The sequence below is a fragment of the Protopterus annectens genome, chromosome 3.part0 (genome assembly GCF_019279795.1).
Source record: "Protopterus annectens isolate FY-2018-M chromosome 3.part0, PAN1.0, whole genome shotgun sequence".
Classification (NCBI taxonomy): Eukaryota; Metazoa; Chordata; order Ceratodontiformes; family Protopteridae; genus Protopterus; species Protopterus annectens.
The window spans coordinates 1,864,186,145-1,864,211,109 of NC_056731.1; the positions used below are offsets into that span (position 1 = coordinate 1,864,186,145).

At 42.9% G+C, this 24,965-nt stretch overlaps 1 protein-coding gene across 2 annotated transcripts in view; it reads right to left on the reverse strand.

Annotated features, from left to right (window-relative positions):
- Positions 1 to 24,965, reverse strand: part of SLC25A13 (solute carrier family 25 member 13) — a 1,915,284-nt gene that overhangs the window by 248,401 nt on the left and 1,641,918 nt on the right. For both annotated transcript variants that reach the window (XM_044065927.1, XM_044065926.1), the window contains exon 13: positions 10,086 to 10,166. In XM_044065927.1, the coding sequence (XP_043921862.1) occupies positions 10,086 to 10,166 (81 nt within the window). The remainder of the gene's footprint in view (positions 1 to 10,085; positions 10,167 to 24,965) is intronic.

Consider the following 24,965-nt stretch of genomic DNA (forward strand, 5'->3'; position numbering starts at 1 on the left):
CAGGACAAGCTTTGCTCCTAAGGGAGCAGGCAGTTGAGCAGGGCTTGGAAGGGTTAAGGTTAAGTCATTGTGACATTTTTCCATAGAGGGGTGTCTTACTACTTCCAGCTTTGGAAGTGGGAGCCCCCCCTGCTTCGGCCTGTGTGTAGCCTGAGACTGTAACCTAGGTGGTCTGCTGTTCCTGGGTTTGGACTGAGAAATGCCTGGAAGAGACTGGAAAGGACCACTTCTTAGAAGGCCACTGCCTACTAAATCTGGGAGGCTGTGCTTGCAGGAAATCTTTAACAGTTTGCATAGCTTTAGCTTTTTCCTCCATCTTTTTAAAGACTTCTTCTGCTTTGTTGCCAAACAGGCGGTCTTGGTTTAAGGGAGCATCCAGTAATTTAGCTTTAACATGATCTGGCAAGTTTTGCTCCTTAAGCCAAGCATGCCTTCTAAGTACAGACCCAGTGACAGCAGCCCTGCAAGATGCTTCTAAAGAGTCAAAACCACATTGCAAAGTATGTTTAGCAACTTGTTCAGCAGAATGCATTAAATCCTGTAATTCTTTATGTTCAGCACAGTCAGGAATCAACATAATTTTCTGTTTAAGTAGCCCCATAATATGCTGCTGATACTTTAACATATGAAACTGGCAATTTAAGGCCCTAATAGCCAAAGTAGGGGGTAGGGTTTTTGGCAGCAGTAGCCTTAATGTCCTTTGGTCCTTGGGAAATGGTCTCTGGATCCGAAGTAGGATTCTTGAAGAGGAACTTGTGGGAGTCAGGTACTCTGTAATACCTGTCAGATTTTCTGGGAGCTGGAGGTAAAGTGTCTGGGGCCAGGCTAGATTCCAAGAAGGCATCATCTACAATGCCCAGAACAGGAGGGATAGCTAAAGGTCTGTGTTGAGGGAGGAGTAAGAATTCCCTAGGCCTCTTTTTGAAGTCAGAGTAATCCTGGCTTTCCCAGCGGAAATGCTCCCTAAGAGTGTGCAAGGTTTCACCAAAAGAAAAATCTTCTGGAGGGGAAGCAGAAGGAATGGAATCCTCTGCATCAGAATCCTCATAGGTAGATAAGGGCAAATCCTGGTCATCAGAAGAAACAGAAATTTCAGAATCCTGATCAGAAGACTCAGAAGGAAAATCAGTTCTAGGTCTCTTAGAGGGGGAAGGCTTGCTTCCCCTAATTAAAGTAGTAAGGTCTTCAGCCATTCTAAGCATTTGTTTTTTAGGCATATGGGCCTGACCATGCGGTTTGGACGTCGGTTTTCTAGGAATGGGTCGAGCTTTAGGCCTTGATGAAGAAGATAGCGTCGGTTTAAAATGCAAATCTGTAGGCCTGAATACACCCTCAGAAGCCGGTGCCTGCACAGTGGCTCCGGACCCATCCAAGGTAGAGACATCCGCAGTTTCCATAGTCGAAGAAGCATCTTGTGGCATACTGGACTCCGAATGGGTCTCAGTAGAGGCCTGCGAATCTGAAGTAGTGGGTATCAGGGGCTGCGAACGTGCCTCAATGAGTACCGGAGCTTAACAGAAGCGTCGTCGGCAGTTTTGGACCTATGCGGTCTGTCTCTGTCTTTATCCTTACGTTTTTTTTTCAGAATATCGGTAGTGGAATGGCTTACTGAAGCCATTTCTGGATAGTTAAACCGAGTACCAAAATAATTTGCTGCGAAAATAAACCGACGATGAATAGTTCGGGGGTTGAATAAGGCAAAAAAACGACAGCGAGGGACATCGTGGTCTGGGCCTAAGCAAGGAATGCAGTACAAATGAAAATCTTTATGAGGTATTAGCTTTCCACAGGTAAGACAATTGTTAACTTTTACTGACATCGGTTAAGAGTAAGAAAAAGGATCCCCAACAGGGTACTTAGCTTTTTTCGAAGACTTCGGTTCTGAAACTCGAAAACGAAAATTTCAGGAGTCGGCCGACCAGCACTTGCGAACTGCTTCTGCTTCGGGCACCGCGCGGCAAGAAAGACTGATGTTAATGGTGTCGGCTGCATGTTTTATACCCCCTGACAACCTGACGTCATGGAAGAAGAGACAGCATCCGTCACAGGAATCTAAAACTCTGGTATTCAGGCCGGCTGAGGGCTACCTGCAGGCAGATAACCCAACTGTAATGACTGCAACAGTGAAACACAAAGAACATCATATGAAGTGCCTGCCCTAGACTCCAAGAATGTGGCAGTATTCATACTCAGAAGCAGCAAGTAAGGCCAAAAATCAGGATCAAACTACAACTATGTCTAAGCTGCTAAGTCTCCTGGGCCCTATGCAAGGGAAGCAGCAACTGACAAGGGTAATGCACACTCCAAGCCTGAAGGCAACAACTGAGTGGAATTCAAAATAGGCCTCTGTGACCAAATGTAGTAGATTTAAGAGGCTGCAACCAAAGAAAAGGGGGTACTCAGTGAGAATCCCCTCAGGAATCCCAGAGCAGGACAACATGCAGCTAGTCACCCAGAAAAGGGTTGCACAGGGTTACCACCCTTTCAAGGCTCTGACATCATAAACACCATCCGGAAAGGCTCTGAAGACCGAGTGACATCAAAAGGCAACCTCCAATGCTAACGGGTGACACACCTACTGCAACTAGACAGGGACACAGTGACGTCTTTCTGAAAAGCGAGGATCGAAAAGTGTCTCAAGAAGACCCACCACCAAGGCTCAAAGCAAGAATAGGAGAGGGGAAACTGAAGTGCAGAATTGAAAGGAGCACTTGTTCCATTCTGGCTAGAATTTGCCTTCCCACTTCCATTAAATGTGGCAAATTTAATCGATCAATGAGTGGTCATCGGTCAGAGAAACACAGCAGGAGGGACTAGTATTGGTAGAAGAGGGGCTTATCAATGAAGTCCAGCCCCTAATTCTGCTGACCTTAAATGATGGCTCTCCAAGTTGGGTGAACCAAATGAGTTGCCCCAGCACCAACAAACTGTCTCCTCCCAAAGAAGCTCTCAGTCACAGCCTGCAAGGCCTAGTGAAAAGCAACCCCTCACTATTCATTACAAAGCAGGTGAGCCAGCCATCAAGGATGACATTAACTACTACACCATTCTGTAGAGGCATACACAACCAAGGCATAGCATCCACAAAATCTAAAAAACAAAAACGTTACCTGAAAACCCACCTGAATAGCTGAAGATAGGGTCAGAGGCCCTCTCTAAGGGAAGATAGTTTGAACTTCGTAATCTTTTTCAGTACTAATGCCGTCAGTTAAGAATATAATATGGACAGTGAAATGCACAGTTAACCGTCTTAAGTTCAATATGGCAGAGGAGTTCACCTCCTTTTCACTCGTCCCAAGGTCTAGACACAGGTAAGCAAGAGGAAGGGACTTATTTCTGGGATCACAGGAGGCCCATGAAGACTGCACAAAAGTCAGCCTAGGAATGCCTAGACAATAAATCACTCTACTCAGCCAAAGGTCAGTTACTTAGCAACAGCTTTAATAGAGGCCACATCAGTATGGATATGGCTCCCTTCAGACTCACAAGTTAACATCCTAAAATAGATCCAAGACAGAAAGATCAGGATATCCGACAGCTTTGTATGCCAACAGAAATTCAGGAGAGGAGAGAAGTAGCAGTCAATACAAGCAAAGCCTCACGAGTCATAAAGACTCGCGAAAGGACAGGTCTTCCAAAATGGGCACAAGGAACAAGGGGGTGCAAAGATCTCACCCTTGTTCAGCGCAAAGAACCGAAATACTGACAGATTCTACAGGGCACTCTTAGTGGAAGGGAGCTCTACACCTGAAGACAAAGCAAAAGATTATGCAAGTACTTGCAAAAGTGTGAGATAAGTTGGGCAGACCAGGCAACATGTGCAATTCCAACCACGCAACAGGCATCATATGACACTGACATCCTGAGACTGAAGCACATATCAAAAATAATGCCCGATTTCTCACTCTGGAGCAAACTCACTCATTAACTCTTCCTGAAAAATGACTGGCCAACACTACTAGACTGGGGGCAGGGGGAGGGATGATCCTTAGAGATGAAGCCTCAACCCAAAGTACCCCCGACCCTTGGATCTTTGACCAGATGACTTGAAGTGCCATTCAACAGCAAGCAGGAGAGATCCAGGAACATGCCAACAATTTAGAGATAGGTGATGCAAGCACCTGGTGAAGCATTCTTCAGGGAAAAGTACACCTCACCCAGGCCTCATCTGCAATGAAGCCAGTAGACCAGAGTAGAATCAAGTCCCTGCTAATAATTATGACTGGGAGGTCATGCAAAGTATGAGCTTAACGTCCGTCAACAGCCAGTCCTCCAAATGACATTCCATTAAGGAGGATGCCCACAAGGTGCTTCCTTCTGCCATCCAGCACAGGACCTGTAAGAGTTTCTGCAATCAGAAAAACACAGACTGAAAGGCCAGTGAACAGAGGAACTTTCACTGATGACAACCAAGATCAACATCTGAACTGTGAGGTGACAAAAAAAAAGGAGATTGAGACATGCACATTTAGGCAGTTAAGGTATGGTACAATGACAAGCATTATCCTGGGTGAACACTGTCTCCAGGTATCGGACTATGCAGGATTAAAAAGATCCTGAATGCAGACGGTTAGACATGAGGAGCCCCTAATCATGGAATGCATCAAGGAAGCTCACCTACTGGTTTAGTGAAGTTACAATAAAACATTCAGTACTGCTAGTATTACTCTTAAAAATGTATCCTACATTCCTATAGCCAACTAATTTATCACTTCTTGTGTACAGTAAGGTAGGCTGAATTTTTTTTTAAATGTTCAACATAAAGGAACTAGCCTCCTCCTTTTCCACTATTTAATGGCTGTCTGTGGCACAGGGGATCTTATTTTGATCGCTATAGTCACTCAGTTGGATTAGCTGCGGGAGATGAAGTTTTTTCATTAGTACTGTACCCCATGAGGGACGGGGTGGGCACAAGCAGCTGGTACTTTTAACTGACTCCTCCTCTTTTAGCCTGTAGTCAGAAGACAACACTGAGAAAAAGGTTTATTTCTTTTATGCTGTATGGCTGTTTTGGCATACATCTGAACTGTCCCTGAATTTACATAACGTTCCTAATTTTGCCTCGTATTTTTGCACGGTCCTTCATAATTTTTTTGATTTCTCTGGTGCATCTATGGCAATTACAGTTAGTCAGTTAATAATGCCAAACATTGCAGTTTTGTACTTCTTACTCTTCAGAAAATGTATGTGGATACAAAACCTGTATCTTTACGTGAATTTCCCTGATTTTAGGGCATTGTTCCCCCATTATTTTAGGCTTTGCTCAGAATACTTGAGCTTGAGGTTGAGAAGTGTGCGTTTTGGGAGCTGCTTTCCGCCAAGCTACAAAGTGCTCATTAGGAAAATAAATATAATAAAGTGAGGGACCAGAACCTTCATTAGTACTCATTTAATGGGAATATGAAGAACAAGCCACTGGACTTGTGATGACCAGGAAACTGTTTAAGTGGTGGCCAAGATGAGGGGGCTTAGGGCTCAGCCATCCAAAGGAATCTTGATTAGAATCATTGACAAACCAGATTCAGTCATCAAAAGCATAAACTGCAACTTGGTCACCAAGAAACAGGATTTTTGGGATACCTTAGAATTGTCGCCCAGAAATTAAGACATCTGGTTACTGCCCGGGGCTGGGAGCCTACTGTCCACTTAACATGATTTGGCACAGGCAGACCCACAAATACAGTAAGGAAGAGGGACAGAAGTAAAAAAAATCCATGCCTCACCAGAATCTGAACCCTCAAGCCTTGACTAAATTAGTGAGGTCACTATGGCTTCATGAACCCTGCCTGCTTCCTTACCAAACAAGCACTATTCGAGATTTTCCATGTCTTTTAACTTGTGCACCTTTTATTGCTACACAGACAGCTGCAACATATTACAGTTGTTGCCCACTGACTTAATGACAAATTGCACTCGGTTTGTAAAATTCTCTTTATAAGGAAACAGACACTATAATTTGGTTACCAGTGACTTCTGAATTTCCTTTGACATACTAAAACAATTCCAAACTTTGTTCTAGAAGACACACCCCAACTCCCTCATTTCTCTCCATACCTTTCAAGCTAAGTGAAGGGACTGGGGTTGGCAGATGGGGAAAGGAAGAGATAGAAACATCTGATATTTGTTAAATTCCATCTGTAAGCACTTCCAATGAAGACAACTAAGAAAAATCAATTGCTTGTTCAAAAGTCTTTCAGCAATAATACATAACAAAGGCTGATATTACAAATGTTTGTAATATAATCGAATAAATTCAAGGTCAAGCTGCACTCAATTTCTGTGGTATACAAATACATATAAATGCTGCAGTAGTTTTTCTTTACTAGAAATATATATTTAATTACAGTTTGTTTTTTCCTTGTCAGATTCAATGTTGCAAGGACTGTGGGAATTAGTTTAATGGAAGTAAAGCTGCTGTAACATTAAGACAAAAACGGTCTTTCTTAAACTTTACCCCAAACTAAATCCACCAAGGTAAGGAATGTAATAGAAGACAAGGAAGCAACAGTACAGAACAGCCTAGACATTCACCTGTCTTAACAGGATGTCATAAAATTAGGATAAGGAGTCACCATAGGGGGCTAAAAATGTACTATCTTTGTCAAAGGAAAATGTTTTTAAATAGGCATGCTTTTTTTCAGTGCTTTCAAAACTTCAAACAGAAGGGTAATGACAGACCTGTACATTCCTCTTTCTGAATGCTCCTAGAGTTTCAGAACAATGGAATCCTACCTTCTTACCTGACAGCTCAGTGATCAAAGACAGACAGGTAAAACGCAAGTCAAACACTGCCATCCCAGGAGACTGGTCAAGAGGGGCTCTTCCAAATATCTTACTATTTTCAAAGTCAGTCAAAGCTCATACATTCATGTGCATGTCCTTTATCTACATCAGCTGACTTCATTTAGAATCACACTGATACTATGAATCAGCCAAAAATTGTGTAGTCAGACATTAGAATGTATTACTGTTTGTATTCTCTGCTTTGTCTCTTCTATAAACATAATCTGTCTGACTTCACCAGCCATATTTTCTACCTGGTCTTGGAAATACTTTGCATTCTGCCCAAGACCACTATGTTATGGGTATGCAATGCATTCTGCCCAGGACCATTATGTTAGGGGTATGTACTGCATTCTGTCCAGGACCAGTATGTTATGGGTATGCACTGCATTCTGCCAGGACTACTACATTATGGGTATGCACTGCATTCTGCCAGGACTACTACATTATGGGTATGCACTGTATTCTGCCCAGGACCATTATGTTATGGGTATGTACTGCATTCTGTCCAGGACCAGTATGTTATGGGTATGCAGTGCATTCTGCCAGGACCAGTATGTTATGGGTATGCAGTGCATTCTGTCCGAGACCAGTATGTTATGAGCATGCAGTGCATTCTGTCCAGGACCAGTATGTTATGGATATACACTGCATTCTGCCAGGACCACTACATTAGGGGTATGCACTGCATTCTACCCAGGACCAGTATGTTATGAGTATGCACTGCATTCTGCCCAGGACCAGTATGTTATGAGTATGCACTGCATTCTGCCAGGACAGCTACATTAGGGGTGTGTATTGCATTCTGCCCAGGACCAGTATACTATGGGTATGCACTGCATTCTGCCCAGGACCAGTATGTTATGGGTATGCACTGCATTCTGCCAGGACTGCTACATTAGGGGTATGCACTGCATACTGTCCAGGACCAGTATGTTATGGGTATGCACTGCATTCTGCCAGGACTGCTACATTATGGGTAGGCACTGCATTTTGACAAGTGAAAATATTCACTTTCATTCTGCAGCTGTTCCATTCAGGGTGACGCAGTGATTCATGCTGACAAGCACCACATCAAAACTGTCAGGGACTGAGACTGCTTGCTGTAAATGAAAACTTCCTCATGCTGGTCAGCAACAGCATCAGATATCCAACCAAACTACCTTTTACTGGGTACCAAGCCCCATGGGCAAGTGGCACCTGGCTCTGAATGTGTGCTACTGGAAGCAGTGCTCTGTGCAGTGCTAAAGGTCATATCAGAAGGTACCTTGCATTTACGTTTTTGCTGACAATTACCATAAAACAAGAGCAAGATGTATTGTTTTATTATTATTTTATTTTATTTACATTTTGTTGAAAGGGTTAGTCTAACTAAGCTGCTGCCTCTTTTTAAGGGAGACTGAAGGTTGTATTTACATTGACTAGGCGAAATTTGGCCAGGAGGATGAGAAAAATTCCCCTACTTTTTTTGATAAGTGCTGTGAAATCTTTTACGTCTGTCTGAGCTACCACCAAGCAGATGGGACCTTGCTTTAACGTGTGCTCTGAAGGACAACGTACTCAGGAGTACAGTCCCCCAACTCCTGCCCCCCCACCACCACCACCATGCAGCACTGCAGTGTCAGCAAATGAAAATGAGTTCAATCACCTGGGGTGGGAATAGAACCACATACGTTTTCTTGGCTATATTCAGCATCAGTGTAAGATCATAGCTATTCTAAAGAGCACATACATAATGCCACAAAGCATGTAAGGATGACTTTTCAAATGCAGACTGTGTTACCTTAATATTCACATCAAGGTTGATTCCACAAAACCACTTACAAAGCCATTTGGAAAGACACATACAGTTGACTAAGTGGCCCATAAGTTTCAATGCAAGTACAGAGAAAATTAAACAGAACAACCCTAATTGCTTAACCTATTTTGCAAAACTGTATCTCTACATGACAATAACTAAGAGGTTTAAAAATACACGCTTAAGGAATAAGAAGGAGCCAGACACTTTGATCTACATGAACTGTAGCACAGAACATTATCCTAATAAAGGAAAGCCAGACAAAATATTTTACAAGCATAACCATGGAAGTAACATGAGCCATCTTGTTTGTAACTGACCTAATGGATGTATCTGAGTTTCAAAAGGGACAGTTATTTCATATATTCTTCCAGCTCTTTTACAAGCGATGTCTAGCTCCTCCCAAAATTCCACTAAACATCCTTCTTAGGAAATTTACAGACAGTAACTTTGAGCTTGGTGCTTTTGCAGACAGTCTCCCCTTCTAGGTCTACCATCAGAATGAAATGGAGTGAATCTGTTTGCTCATTGATTAAGTCATTATTTATCTGATCCAATTCACGGTCATGGGGGAGACAGGTCCTATTCTGGTACTAACTGGGCACAAAGCAGAGGAGCTAATCATGAATGGGGGGGCTAACCCATCGCAGTGCACACAGAGCGCATATTTCTATGGGCAATTTGGAAGAGGTACTTCATCTATGACACAACTTTTAAATGAAAAGGGATAATCATTTGAAAACTCATGCAGACACAGGAAGGACTCCACACAGAAGGAACTTCCAGCCTAGAACCAAGCTGGGAAGTACGTGATGCTAATTTGTGGGGCATGAAATCAAAAATTTAATTCTGCACCCCATAGAGTTCTCACATTTTGTCCATTCGCAATGCTGACAATGGAAAAAATCTGTATACTGAGCGCAGGACCCCCCCCCCCATGTATTCTTAGGATTTATGGATTATTCTCAAATTCTGATAACTTGTTCTCTTGATGTCAATGTCTAAAGGCACTATAAGAGTTACTTTAAAATCAGGTATCTTCTTATTTTCCCATGCACCACCTTCTCTATAAAACCTTAATCCTCTTAAAACAAACTATGATGTGCCTTGGTTTTACTGTTGGCTGATTCAGAAGTGTGCTTGACAGGAAGTGGCACATAAAGCATAAACCACATCACGGTTTGTACTTATTACTTATACACATCTAGCAATTCAACAAATTAGCAAAGCTTTCCAAGACAAATCTACTATTTTTGGGGGAGGGAATCCAAACTAAGTATTCTACTCATTTTCAACATAAAGTGCTGGGAAAGCCTTAAAAGGCAATTTTAGTTTTGAAGTATTCTGTGGCAGTATTTTGTTGATAACAATAACAGTGTTACAGAAAATAAATGTAATATTACTCCAGCCAAAGCATTATGGAAAACAAGGCCAGTACTACCTCAATAAAAAACAATTCTTTTTTTCACTTTTGAACAAGTGCAGTAGTATTAAGCTTACTTACACATCCACCAGCTAAGATCTCTGCAGGAAAAGGCACCGTACCTTCCCTTGTAGTAAACTTGTCTCTTACAAAATCATTCACCTTGGAAAGAAAAAAATACAGTGTTTAAATGAAGTGACATCATAACTTTGAAATCAAAATGCATAGTAAAACGAAGTCCACAGGAAACCACCACTTTTAACAGCCTCTCTCTCTGTCCAACTCAGATTCCAGTATTTATATACTAATTTTTCTTTCTTTGCCCTTTTTTTTTACAGTACATAAAGAGAACAGCACAAATCACTCCTACTCACTCCAGAAACATGAGCTATGTTCAGTCCTGCAAAAAAAAAAAAAAAACAAGTAGTACATCTAGTTAGCAGTCCCACATGGATGTGTGCATGCGTGTTTCATCATGCATAAACAGCTATTGTAACAAATGCAAATGAAACATTTTAAAATCCCTTTCTCTAATAACTGGGGGGGTTGAGGATAAATCCACTTCAAATACTTAACATCTAAAACAAGGAAACCAAATTTCAAGACGACAGCAGCAGCAACAGTCAAAGTGGGGTACAAAGTTCAACAGCGAAGTACTTTCAAAATGCGCTCTGCAGAGAGTGGCAACTGTAGGGGTCTATATTACATCGTCGAACTCACAGGAGTCCGAACGATGTAATATCGAACTGTGAAGTTCGAAACCCAAAAAGTACGAACACACAGAACAGCGATTTTTTTTTCCCAGGGAAAAAAAAAATCGCTGTTCTGCTACAAAAAAAAAAAAAAAAAAAAAATGTACACTTTAAACTTAATCTAATGTGGGGGGGGGGGATGTGCCCCCACACCCCCCCTACTTAAATACACCAACTCTGAGATCACATCGCAGTGGAAGAAATAGCAAAGCTGTGAAAACGGCCCACCGATTTTTTCCCTGGGGAAAAAAAAAAAAATATTGGCGTTCCGTGGCTTTGCTATTTCCATGTTTCGAACATTTGGGTTCGATATTACAATGTTCTGACTCCTGTGAGTTCGACGTTGTAATATAGACCCGATTATAGGAGATCGCTCAGAAACAGTTTGAATTGGAGTCGAACTATGTCTACTTTAAAGAGTTCTGAAAAAGAATTTACCTGCCAGAATTAGACATTGAATATACAAGATATTATAGATCACCTTGTACACTGAAATGTACATGCATTAAACATGTAACTCAGAATGTAACAACACTCTCTCGACAGCAAAAAAAAAAAATTTTTTAAAAAGTACCTTGCTGGCATAAGAATATACTGTACGTATTATAAAACATAAGACACAGTTTGTTATAACAGAAAAACATATACTGCAACCGTCTCTAAAGCACAAAACAAGCAAACCATTTCCCCATCTCTCACGATAGTCTGGGAAGTTCATTTGAAATTCTGGGGTTCACTGCATTGTTACACCACTAAATAAAATTGTTTCTCTACTAGTCAAGAACATGTGATAAATCTTTTCACTAGAGGGCCAAAACAGGAATTATAAGGGATAAAGTCAGCTTGATTCATAGGCTACATACTGTTTCTAAAGAAACAATAATGTGGAGTCTGAGTGTTCAAATAACAGTTTTATGCTCTCGATATTTATTAGATCCATATATGGGATATGGATTTACAATTCCACAGAATATAGATGAGACTCTCACTGATGCACTTCTGTGCAAAGTTTAACATCTAATGCGATAGATGGCCCCTCCTTGTAGGTAGCTGCACTGTGGGTACACAAGCAAAAGGTACAGCAAATATGCAAGTGGACACATCAGTGTAGTGAAATACGGATACAGAACTGCAAGTCTTGTTGCTTTGTGCAAACCTCATGAGAACCAAAAACAAATTCACAGACTGCAGATTCTCAAACTAAAGCACTGACAACAGGATAACCCATGATATTAGGACAACCTGATGACTGCAAACTTGTTGCCATCAAAATCCACTAAGGGCACCAAGATTCTTCAGGAGGGACTGCCCCAAACAAATAGCTGGCGTCAAAGCTACAGACTAAAACTAAATGCCCAGAAATGCATAACAAATATACTTTGTCAAGCGTGACTTATCTTATAAATATAAAGAGAAAACTTGCAGAGAAAACCAGTTTAATAAAAAGCAGAGCTTTCGGGCGTAACCCTTCTTCAATACTAATACATTCAAACACTAAACTCTAGAAGCTTAAATACAGGTCTAAAATCACATGACCAGCAGCCAAATGAAATCATGTGACAGAAAACAAATTAAAAATTAAAGACATATACATACAAATTAAAAGATGTGTAGATACACAGTATAAAATATTTACTTTACAATATTACGTAGCTTAACTAACACAGGTTTTAAACTGACAGTGCTATTTAAACTAGGATGAGTGTCAGCAGCTAATCTCAATATCCATTCAAATTCTTTGAGCTCAAGGCGGTTGTTGACATCACCACCTCTTTCATTTGGACATAGAGCATCAATCACTCTAAACTTAAATGTATGTGTTTCACCACAAGTTTTAATATGTTTACATAGTGCATTATTGTCACAATTTCTCCTAATTTCAGAATTATGGTCTATAACACGTTCCTTAAGCTTACGTATTGTTTTTCCACGTAAAATGAACTGCATGAGATGCAGGTAGCCAAATAAACCACAAAAGTAGTGTTACAAGTAGCTGTAATTTTAAAATTAAATACTTGTCCATTGGCAGGATGAGTGAAAATATCACTACCATTCCCTAAGATGTAAGCACAGGCAACACAGTTAAAACATGGAAAAGTACCAGTTTTAGCAGCCAATTGTGTATAACAGGGTCTATAAAAATCTTTATAACAGAGTAAACTTTTAATCGTCCTCATATTTTTATATGTAAAATGTGGCTTGGTGCCCAATATAGTTTTTAGTTCATCCAATGCCATCAGAATGGGCCAGTTCCTGTTAATAATTTGTCTAATTGAACTTGACCTACCATTAAAAGTTGTGACGTACCTTATTTCACGTTGAGTGATGGTGTTATTACACTGACTATCTGTGAGGCTTGACCTATCTTCCAAAAAAGTTGGTATAAGTGATGTCTGCCTAGCTTCCATTACATCAGATTTAAGCTTGGATAATAAATTCATATCATATCCACTAGAAAAAAAGTCCTCTACCATATTATCAAGTTGTGAAACAAATGTAGTATTATCAGTAGTTAGTCTACTTGCTCTAATAAATTGAGATTTTGCTACACCTTTAAAGACATGTGGCGCTTGCATACTACTGTGATGCGTATATCTTCCATTACTAACATCCTTTCTATAAATACTAGTGTTTAATATGCCATCATTCAATTGCAGTTTGACATCTAAAAACATATGCTGCTGTCAGACACATCCATTTTAAATTTCAAAAATTAGTACTAGAATTTAAATAATCAATGAAAATATTCAAATCATCCAAAGTACCATTCCATATTAGTAGACAATCGTCTACAAATCGCTGATAGAAATTGTCCATCTAGTTATGTGTACTCACCATAACTCCATCTGTGTATGGTATTCATTTGTCTGCAATCAGGGTTATTCCGGATCGATCGATCCGGAACATAGTTTTTTCCCTGGGATCCAAGCTCTCAGCTCCTCCTCACCCTCAAAATGCCCTGCTCTACCTCATGACCATGACAGATCGAGTTTGGCAAAAAGCAATACCCCCTCAAAAGTAAACACGGAATATGCAGGAAACTGAATACATAACTTCTAAATCGCCATCATGGAAGTGCAAGATCCAACTTATAGTGAGAAATAAATGTATGAGATGAAGCCGCTGCTGCACAAATATCATCTAGTTGAATGGGCATGAACACCCCCGGTGCGGGCCTTCCTGGAAGCCAACAAAATGCACTGTGAAAGCCCAAATTGAATTTTGTAAAGGAAATAAACAGCTGGTCGGATTGCCTATGACCAGCTGTCAACATCTAGTGAGTGTAGCTTATATTCACCTTTGTTTTCATAGGGGAAGAAAACAGGGAGGTTAATGGATTGATTGATGTTTGCTTTTTAGGAAGGAAGGACGGTTGGTCCTGAGGGAGACACGGTCCGGATGGAATACCAAGTAAGGAGGTTTAGCTGATAAAGCTTGAAGTTCAGAAACTCTCTTGGCTGATGTAATGGCTACCAAAAGGCTGTCTTGTAGGACAAGAATTTGAGATCCACAGTGGGGGGGCTCGAAAGGAGGCGGTCAAGGCCTGTAGGACCAAAGAAAGGTCCCAAGGAGGAACTGCTTGCTTTATAGGGGGCCTGAGAAGGAAAGTACCTTTAAGAAATGTTTTGCACAATTTGGCTGACATAAGAGGAATAGACTCTTGACCAATGTGATAGTGAGAAATTGCCGCCAGTTGAACTTTGACTGTGGAACTGCTGGCACCATCATTAAAGAGAGAGGTTAGAAAATCAAGCACTACCGGAGAGGAACCGTGAAGGGTTTAGGCCTGCCCGCCTACCACACAGAGAACGTTTCCATTTGCTTGGTAAACCTTTCTAGTGGATGGTTTATGAGCCGCCACCAAAATAGCCTTTACCGTGAAGAAATACCGAGTCCTTATCAAGAGTGGAACTGGAGCAGCCAGCGGTCAGCTTCAGGTTGTCCAGGTTCGGAGGAGGAATGCAGGATGGATGGGATATCAGATCCGAATGGGATCTAGAATCCAAGGAGGATTCACGTGAGACCTTAGGAAGGGGAACCAGATCTGTCGAGGCCAGAATGGAGCAATGAGAATCATTCTGCAACCCACCCGAGAGGCTTTCTGAAGAACTTGCAGCATCAGAGGCAAGGGTGGATAGGGGTGTTTGAGGGAGATGCAAAAGATCGCATGAAGGGGTTCCCCCGCTACTTGACAATTGAGAGACCACTGTGGGGTCAGAATGGTGCGACTGAGCTTGTCCGCTAAGATGTTGGACCTCCGAGGAATGTGCTTGCTGGAGAGAAAGATTGGTGGAGATTGCCCATTCCCAAACTCTCATGGCCTCTCGACAAAGAGGGTAAGACCTTGTTCCCCTTGCTTGTTGATGTACCAGACAACAGACATATTGTCGATTGAATCGCAATTGTTCCCACGGGAAGAAAGTCCTGGCTAAGAGCACTGCTCTCATCTCTAGAACATTGATATGCAGTAAGGTCTCTGAATCGCTCTGCCTTGAGAAGACTGCCCCCACCCAGGGGCGTCCGTGGTCACCGTGGCGAGAGGGGAGAAGGTGGAGATCCGGGAGTGGAGCCACCACAAGAGGCAAGCCTTGCTGATCGCTATGGGATGATGCATGGGAGAGCAAGGTATGACCACTGTACTAAGAGCGCCCACTGTAGAATGCATATTGAGCCTGGCAAGAGGAAGAAGTGCTATCGACGAAGCCATGGACCCTAGAGCCCTCAGGACCAACTCCGCTGGAACAGAACATGAATGGAGAATGGCCCGCACCTGAGCTGCAGATTTAGAACTCTGTCGAGGAAGGCTCAAACTCCTTGTGTCTAGTCTGGCCCCTATGAAATCTAAGAGCTGAGTGGGTGCCAGGTTGGACTTGTTTGTATTTATTGTGATGCCCAGAAATGGAGCAAGATGGAGAAAGGAGTCTCGGCCGAGAGAAGTAGATGCCTTGTTGGGTAAAGGAGCCAGTCGTCCAGGTAGGGAAAGACCTGCACCCCTGAAGCCTCAGGTGGGCCGCTACCACTGCTAGTACTTTGGTAAACACCCTGGGGCTGTGGTGAGACCAAAGGGAAGGACCCGAACTGGTAGTGACTGGCTCCCAGCGGAAGCGGAGAAACCTCCTGGGCGCCTGTCCATTAGGATGTGGTATGCAGCGTCCTTGAGATCTATCCAGTGGCCTTCTCCCAGAAGGGGAGAATAGATTGTAGAGTGACCATTGAACTTTTCTTTGGGGACTGCCAGATTCAAGAGAGAGAGGTCTAGGATTGGTCTTAGTTCCCCGTCTTTTTGGCACTAAAAGAATCTGGAGTAGAACCCTGATCCGATCTGATCTGGGGAACGGGCTGGATGGCTCTTTTCTCTAGCAGATGGCCAATTTCTGCTGGGAGGGACTTCATCTTTGGAAGGTGAAGGAAAGGAATGCGATATCCCTGGATATGATTTGGAGAACCCAGCGATGTTATGGACTCCCATGCCGCTAGGTGCCCCGAACGTCCCCGACTGCCTCCAGAGTAGAGCAGTCGGGCAACCCTCAGGGTTGCTCAGAGAAAGGTTCCTGGACCAAGTTTCTGGGAGCCCCTCCTGCCCTAGGGCGTCCTCCCTGTCCTCCTCTGCGCTGAAGGACTGGTTGTCCGGAGCAGGCTGGGACTGCTGCGACTTCGGAACCACATCTTCTTCTGACCCTTTTGGTTCCTAGAATAGGGCCTCTGGGGTGCAGAGAAGTTCCGACGGCAGACAGCTGGGTCAATCTCGCGAACGGTCTTGCCAAACAGAGCAGAACCATCAAAGCCTTGAAGGGCTCAGAAAAAGTGGCGGAGCCAGGCCTGACGCCTCGTGACCAGTCCTGTCCAGCATGGGAGAGTAGCATAGAAGTATTTGTGACTGACCTAAGAGTGGCCATTTTGGTGGAGTGCAGAACTCTGTCCTCCTCGAAATGGACTAGGGGGGATGCAGTTAATAAGGTCCCGCTGCATCCGGTCAACATGTGCCAAATAGTTCAGAAGGTCGCCGAACTGAACATCTCCATCATCCGAGACTCCTTGCTCGGTGGGTGGACTGAGGGACTCTCCTGAGCCAGTTCCTCTTTGTGGCCGCCATCAACATGGCATCTACAGGAGGCCCCTTACTCCAATGGGTCCTGTCGAGGCGGGCTAAGGATTCTATCAGGTCTTTTGGGAATTGGCTCCACGGTGTCCGGTTCCTTCCACGCCCTGGTGGTAATAAGGTCCACCAGGGGTCGGCAGGGGACACCCAAGAGGTAATGCCTCCAAGAACACGGAGAGGAAGACTTGGGGCAGACCACCCCTAATACGGAGCATTTCCATGATGTCTCGAAGGAGACATCCTCGTGTGACCGGGGAGCCTTCCCTTCCTCCAAGTCCGTGTCTTCAGTGAGAGACTCAGGGAGTCAATGTGCCTCCTTGGAGCCTCCGGGGCTGTCAGAGGAGTCCTCGAAGCAGCACTTTGCTCCATGGGAGCACTGTCCCAGGGGCCGGATGGTGGAAGCCTGGCCCAGTGCAGAGGGCAAGTGCCGGGGTCCGGAGACCCTCAACAGAGCCCTCTCCACTACATCAAACCAAAGGATCATCCGAAGAGTGGATCGGAGCCGGACAGTGCGCCCGACACAGACGGCGGAGCACTGATCCCCGGATCCGGCTCGGATCCAGGCTCCGAGATCGGGTCCACCTCCCCCCGGCTGCTCGGCTCCAGTTGCTCGAACCCGGTAGCGGGTCAGAGAAGGAGCAATAGGCATCTGCATCTGGGCCTGGATGAACCTTCTCATCATCCGGTCCAGATCAGCATCGAAAGGCTATGGGTGGATCTCGACGAGGCTACCGAGGTAGGCCTGGAATGCCTCCTCGATAGCCTCGGTCCTCCTCCTCGGGACCCGGTGAGAAGCAAACAGGGGAGGCGAGAGAGGAGGAGGTCGCCGAGGCACGGAGGGGGAGAAAGCCGCTTACGGAGCGAAGAGAGAGAGGCAACGACAACCGGAGCGGGGAGAAGCTGCTTAGCTGGCGGGAAACAGAGCTAGATGCATCCCTCTCCTCTCCAGAAGCGGGAGTTTGAGTCCCGGAGCAGGAGGGGTGCCACAGGGGAACTACTGCAGCCGCAGGAGTCCCGGAGGTCGGAGCCGAGTCCGCGGTAAAAGACCCGCCAAGACCAGCTTGGACCTCCTGGGTTGAACCCTGCACAAATGGTACAACCAGATGTGAGGTGTTCAACCCCAAGACATACACCCGAGTGTGGCCATCAGCCGGGAGAGCTTATGGCCACACTGAACATTGGAAAATATAGACTTAGGCTGTTCAGCCATAGTCTATAATAACCCAAAGTTACTGAAAAGTAACTTAAACAAAAATAAAGCACACAGGCCTACACACACTCACTCTAACAGCCAGGGAGGGAATAAAATTATTACTGTAACTTAAAATACACTTAAAACAGTCTATATAAACGGAAACCTACTACTTTCACACAAAAAATATTAAAGAAAGAAAAAATTCTCTATTTTTGAACAAGAAAAATCCACTTAGCTGAGAGCTATGAAATCCACATCCAGTTACCAGCGCGGCAAACAAGATCTGAGGTCATGAGGGTAGAGCAGGGCATTATGGGTGAGGGGAGGAGCTGAGAGCTTGGATCCATAGCTGGAAAACTATGCCGGTTCGGATCCGATATCGGATCCATAACCCACAGGTTGCAGACAAATGAATATCCTACTTCAGATCTAATGTTACTTAGAAATAAATTTTGTGCATTAAACAAATAATTGCATTCCCATTGGAAAAGCACTAAATTAGCGTAAGTATTTGCTATGGATGTGCCCATAGCTATGCCTGTTAACTGAAGAAATAAGGGATTATTAAACAAACACATTGTTCTTCAGAACTACATCCATAAGGCAACAGATATTGCTAATGAGCCTATGGTCAGGACTAGGTTGAGAAGACAAAAATTCTCTAAGTAGTTCTATTCCCACATCATTGGGGATAACTGTGAAAAGGGACATGATATCAAGCGTCACTAAATAATATTTCTTGGTATTTAAATCAGTTTTTACATTATTATACCATACCCGTAGCTTTGACAATAAATCACAAGTATCCTTTAGAATAGAACTACATTTAGGTAAATAAACTTCTAATTGCCTATGCAAATAAACTGATATGGGTTCAGTAACCCAACCACCTCCAAAGACAGCCTTGCCACTTAATGAATCGTGATAATTATTTTTCAGCTGTTTCTCTGCTTTTAAATGATGATACTGCCTTTAAAGTTATCACTAGAACTGATGTAAAAAATTGTATAAGTTATGTGAACATGGTTGTGTATGAGCTGCAGCTTAATAATGACATAGATATTGATCTTTTTAACTATTTTACAGTACCTTGTCCTCTGATTCCACATTTATATGGGATCCCTAAGTTTCATAAATCCCTGGAAAATCCACCCATGAGACCGATTGTCTCTGGAGGTGGTTGGGTTACTGAACCCATATCAGTTTATTTGCATAGGCAATTAGAAGTTTATTTACCTAAATGTAGTTCTATTCTAAAGGATACTTGTGATTTATTGTCAAAGCTACGGGTATGGTATAATAATGTAAAAACTGATTTAAATACCAAGAAATATTATTTAGTGACGCTTGATATCATGTCCCTTTTCACAGTTATCCCCAATGATGTGGGAATAGAACTACTTAGAGAATTTTTGTCTTCTCAACCTAGTCCTGACCATAGGCTCATTAGCAATATCTGTTGCCTTATGGATGTAGTTCTGAAGAACAATGTGTTTATGTTTAATAATACCTTATTTCTTCAGTTAATAGGCGTAGCTATGGGCACATCCGTAGCAAATACTTACGCTAATTTAGTGCTTTACCAATGGGAATGCAATTATTTGTTTAATGCACAAAATTTATTTCTAAGTAACATTAGTTTCTATCAGCGATTTGTAGACGATTGTCTACTAATATGGAATGGTACTTTGGATGATTTGAATATTTTCATTGATTATTTAAATTCTAGTACAAATTTTTTGAAATTTAAAATGGATGTGTCTGACAGCAGCATATGTTTTTTAGATGTCAAACTGCAATTGAATGATGGCATATTAAACACTAGTATTTATAGAAAGGATGTTAGTAATGGAAGATATACGCATCACAGTAGTATGCAAGCGCCACATGTCTTTAAAGGTGTAGCAAAATCTCAATTTATTAGAGCAAGTAGACTAACTACTGATAATACTACATTTGTTTCACAACTTGATAATATGGTAGAGGACTTTTTTTCTAGTGGATATGATATGAATTTATTATCCAAGCTTAAATCTGATGTAATGGAAGCTAGGCAGACATCACTTATACCAACTTTTTTGGAAGATAGGTCAAGCCTCACAGATAGTCAGTGTAATAACACCATCACTCAACGTGAAATAAGGTACGTCACAACTTTTAATGGTAGGTCAGACAAATTATTAACAGGAACTGGCCCATTCTGATGGCATTGGATGAACTAAAAACTATATTGGGCACCAAGCCACATTTTACATATAAAAATATGAGGACGATTAAAAGTTTACTCTGTTATAAAGATTTTTATAGACCCTGTTATACACAATTGGCTGCTAAAACTGGTACTTTTCCATGTTTTAACTGTGTTGCCTGTGCTTACATCTTAGGGAATGGTAGTGATATTTTCACTCATCCTGCCAATGGACAAGTATTTAATTTTAAAATTACAGCTACTTGTAACACCACTTTTGTGGTTTATTTGGCTACCTGCATCTCATGCAGTTCATTTTAATGGGAAAAACAATACGTAAGCTTAAGGAACGTGTTACAGACCATAATTCTGAAATTAGGAGAAATTGTGACAATAATGCACTATGTAAACATATTAAAACTTGTGGTGAAACACATACATTTAAGTTTAGAGTGATTGATGCTCTATGTCCAAATGAAAGAGGTGGTGATGTCAACAACCGCCTTGAGCTCAAAGAATTTGAATGGATATTGAGATTAGCTGCTGACACTCATCCTGGTTTAAATAGCACTGTCAGTTTAAAACCTGTGTTAGTTAAGCTACGTAATATTGTAAAGTAAATATTTTATACTGTGTATCTACGCATCTTTTAATTTATATGTATATGTCTTTAATTTTTAATTTGTTTTCTGTCACATGATTTCATTTGGCTGCTGGTCATGTGATTTTAGACCTGTATTTAAGCTTCTAGAGTTTAGTGTTTGAATGTATTAGTATTGAAGAAGGGTTACGCCCGAAAGCTCTGCTTTTTATTAAACTGGTTTTCTCTGCAAGTTTTCTCTTTTGAGTTCGTGTTTTGTAGCTGGTTTTACTTGTGCTATCTTATAAATATCCCATTCACAACACATACCGGAGAAAGTGAACCCATAGTTAAAGATTTGGGAACCAGTGTTAACAATGAGCCTTCATTTGATCACCATGTATCTATTCACAGTTGTAAGGAATTCCTTTTTCATTGCACAGCTTATATCTAAAGGTATTGCATCTAGATCCAGGGATGTAACTGTTTCACTGCTCTCCTGCACTTTTATTAGCTTATTATTCTAGCACTTTACCAGACTTCTTGTAGCAATTATTGTAGCACACAACAGTGCTACCATCACTAAACGTTCTACAAGGAAACAGCTCCAGTACTTATTATTAATGCCTATCCCTCCAGGCATGTCTAAAGGTCAGTTCCCTGTGCTTTCTCCTAATAGCCTGGTGAGCTTGGGCATCCTGAGGCAATGTAGCAACTGCCTCATGTACACTGACAACCCTCTCTTCTTATCTCCCAACAGTTAGACTTGCGAGAGATGCACTTATATAGCCAAACTGGAAGCCATGCACTCTGCAGCCAAGACCGGAATAGCTGGTCAAGAGGAGAAAGTCCACACTTGCACCACAGCACATGGAACACATAGCCTTCCAGAACACACACACCAGCACTGCCTTCACATAAAAGCACAAACCACACACCAACCTTTGTGGAGGCTCTCAATAAAAATCTACACAAACAGCAGATACCTACAAGGCAGAAACGCACTCGACCACCACAACACAACACTAATCATGAGACACATAACTCTCCTAAACAGTGTGCCCACTCAACCAAAGCCCCTAAGGCAAAACAGCATGCCCAACACACAAGTCATAGGTGACTCGATAGTGAGGTACACTGATACCCCACTCACTAGACTGAATAAGGAGAAAGTAACAATCACCTGCCTGTCAGGTGCCAGGATCCGTCCACATAACGCACACTCAGGTCCCTCAGCAACAGGTACAAATATGACTCTGTCATTGTACATGTGAGTGTGAATGACCTCAAACGTACCTCCCAGGACTAGATGAAAAAAGACATGGAGGAGCTCTCGGATTATGTAGCCCAGGTGGGTATGACCCTAGCTCTAAGCAGCATCCTACCATCACCAAGAATGATAGGGTACAAGCAGAAAATGACCGATTTCAACAATTGAAGTTTCTGGTGTCATTCTAAGGGGATCCAGTATCGGTCTGCCTGGGATGACATGACTGACAGACCTCGAAGCTTTTTCAGAGATGGCCTGCATCTGTCACCCCTGGGCTTCCGGATACTGGCCAAAGCTCTTGCCACCCCTATTGTGCCTTTTTTAGGCGGTGTTCCAAACACCGCATTACCACCATAACAGCTACAAACAAATGCATGTCATACTGCTCAACGCTAGAAGTCTAAATCTCAAAATGCACTCGCTCGAAGCACTCCTTAAAATGGAGAACATCGACATTTGTGCTGTAACAGAGACCTGGTTCAAGGCAGCAGATAGCACCACTGCACTACCAGGCTATAACTCATTCCATACCTTTCGGCCACAGAACTTGGACCGAAGCTCCAAAGGCGGTGGTGTTTCCATATTCATAAAGGATGTGCACACCTCCAGACTGGTAGCCCAACATGACGCATCAGATATACTTCAGGTGCAGATAACATTGGGTAAGACAGCGATTCAGGTCGTAACCTGCTATAGGTCCCCAACCATGACCCAAGACTCACACTCCACGTTCCAAAGCACCCTGGAGAATATTAGGGTCCAACCTAAACACTCTCATACTAGGCGACTTCAACTACTCTATTAACTGGGAAAGCTACTCATGTACCAATACACTTGCCCAATGTTTCCTGGAATTCATTAATTCCAATGCCCTGGACCAGCTCATTCTTACTCCCACTAGAGGTAACAATATCCTTGACCTGGTCATTACTAATATGGGTGACCGTTGCTTTGTACCAATAGTCAACTCCTCCTTGGTTAGATCCGACCACAAACTAATCACCTTGGAAATCCACATTACCCCCCCCCCCCCCAAAGGTAACCACCATGAAAAACTTCTCAAAAGCTAACTTTGGGCTCCTAAAAACAGAGGTGGCTAACTTCACGGCACCCATGCAATTGGAGAACAGCTGCATGACCGCCAAATCATACACTAATGCCCTGTATGAACACATACACAAATACATGGATCTCGCCATACCCAACAGAACCAAGACGCTCTCCTCCAAAAAAAGGGAGCCAATCTGTTGGTCCCCTGCCATAAAAAAAACTCTACAACAGAAGGAGGAAACTGATGAGAAATAAGGTGAAGTCCCAAGACTGGAAAAACTCCCTTATCAGCCTCAACAAAAAGTTGAGATTCCTCATCAAATCCTCTAAAGCTAGCTATGAAAACAGAATTGCAGCAGATAGTAAAGACAACCGCAAGGCCTTCTATAGTTATGTAAAGAATCTCCACAGCAATACCCAGATTTGCTCGGAGCTGTTGCACAATGGCACCTCCTATACCGAGCCAACAGATATTGTCAATATACTGGCCGACAGATTCAGTGCCAACTTTACCCCTCTCTCCCCCACCAAAGGACCAATCACAATATCAGTAGACTGCCAGGCACCCAGTATTATTGCTGCACAGGTTAAAACAGTACTGTACAAGGCCAAGAATACAGATTCTACGTGACCTGACAATATCCCTGGCTGTGTTCTATATGAACTACAGAGTGAAGTGGCACCTCACCTGTGTGCCCTGTTCAATCACAGCCTCACCTCAGGCTTTGTCCTTACCGAATGGCGCACTGCTACAGTCATCCCTCTCCACACAGGAGGAGCGAATACAGACCCTGGGAACTATTGCCCCATTAGCCTGACAAGTCTGATATGCAAAGCTATGGAACGCATTATCATCATGGATCTAATAATCAAAGATACAGGGAACCTCAAAACTCTGGATCCCACACAGTTTGGTTTTGTGAAGGGTAAATCATGCTTGCTCAACTTGGTCAACTTCTTTGAGTCAGTCACCAGAGCTTCGGATGAAGGCAAGGTGGTTCACACAGCCTACCTTGATCTGGCCAAGGCCTTTGATACCAATCCTCACTCAGGAATCGTAACAAAACTCAGTAAGTTAGGCATCAACCCCTGTATCACTAGGTGGGTTGCAAACTGGCTCACAGATAGAACCCACAGCGTGAAAGACTGTCGACCAGTCACGAGTGAGGTCCCACAGGGTTTGGTCCTGGGTCATCTCCTGTTTGATATCTACTTCTCTGAAGTCCAGGCCAACACGAAGGGACTCTGGCTGACAAAGTTCACAGACGATTGCAAGTTGGGAGCCATAATTAACTCCCCAAGTGATGCTGACATCCTACAGAAAGGCCTTACTGAGACCAATGACTGGTGATAGAACCATGGCCTTAAGCTCAATGCCACAAAATGTGTCATCATCCCCTTTGGGAAAAACCCAGTTCCCATGAATTACCACATCGATGGTAGCCCACTGAATACAGAAGGCATTATAAGAGATCTGGGAACACAGGTTGACAGCAACCTCTCTTTTGACCACCACATTGCCACTGTGGTCAGAAAGTCCTTCTATGTGGTACATCTCATTACTAAGGGTTCTGCATCCAGGAAAAAAGAGGTCATTGTCTCCCTCTACTCTTCCCTCATTAGGCCAATCATCGAGTACAATGCCCCTTTGGCATTTACCTCACTAGACACCTACAACAACTGGAGAGGCTGCAAAAATACCTCACAAAGAGGATCTTAGGCCTTAAACACTTGCCCTATATGGACAGACTCAAAAAACTCCAACTATTCTCTGTCTCATATCGCCTAATTAGAGGTGATCTCTGCTTGACTTACAAAGCCATGTC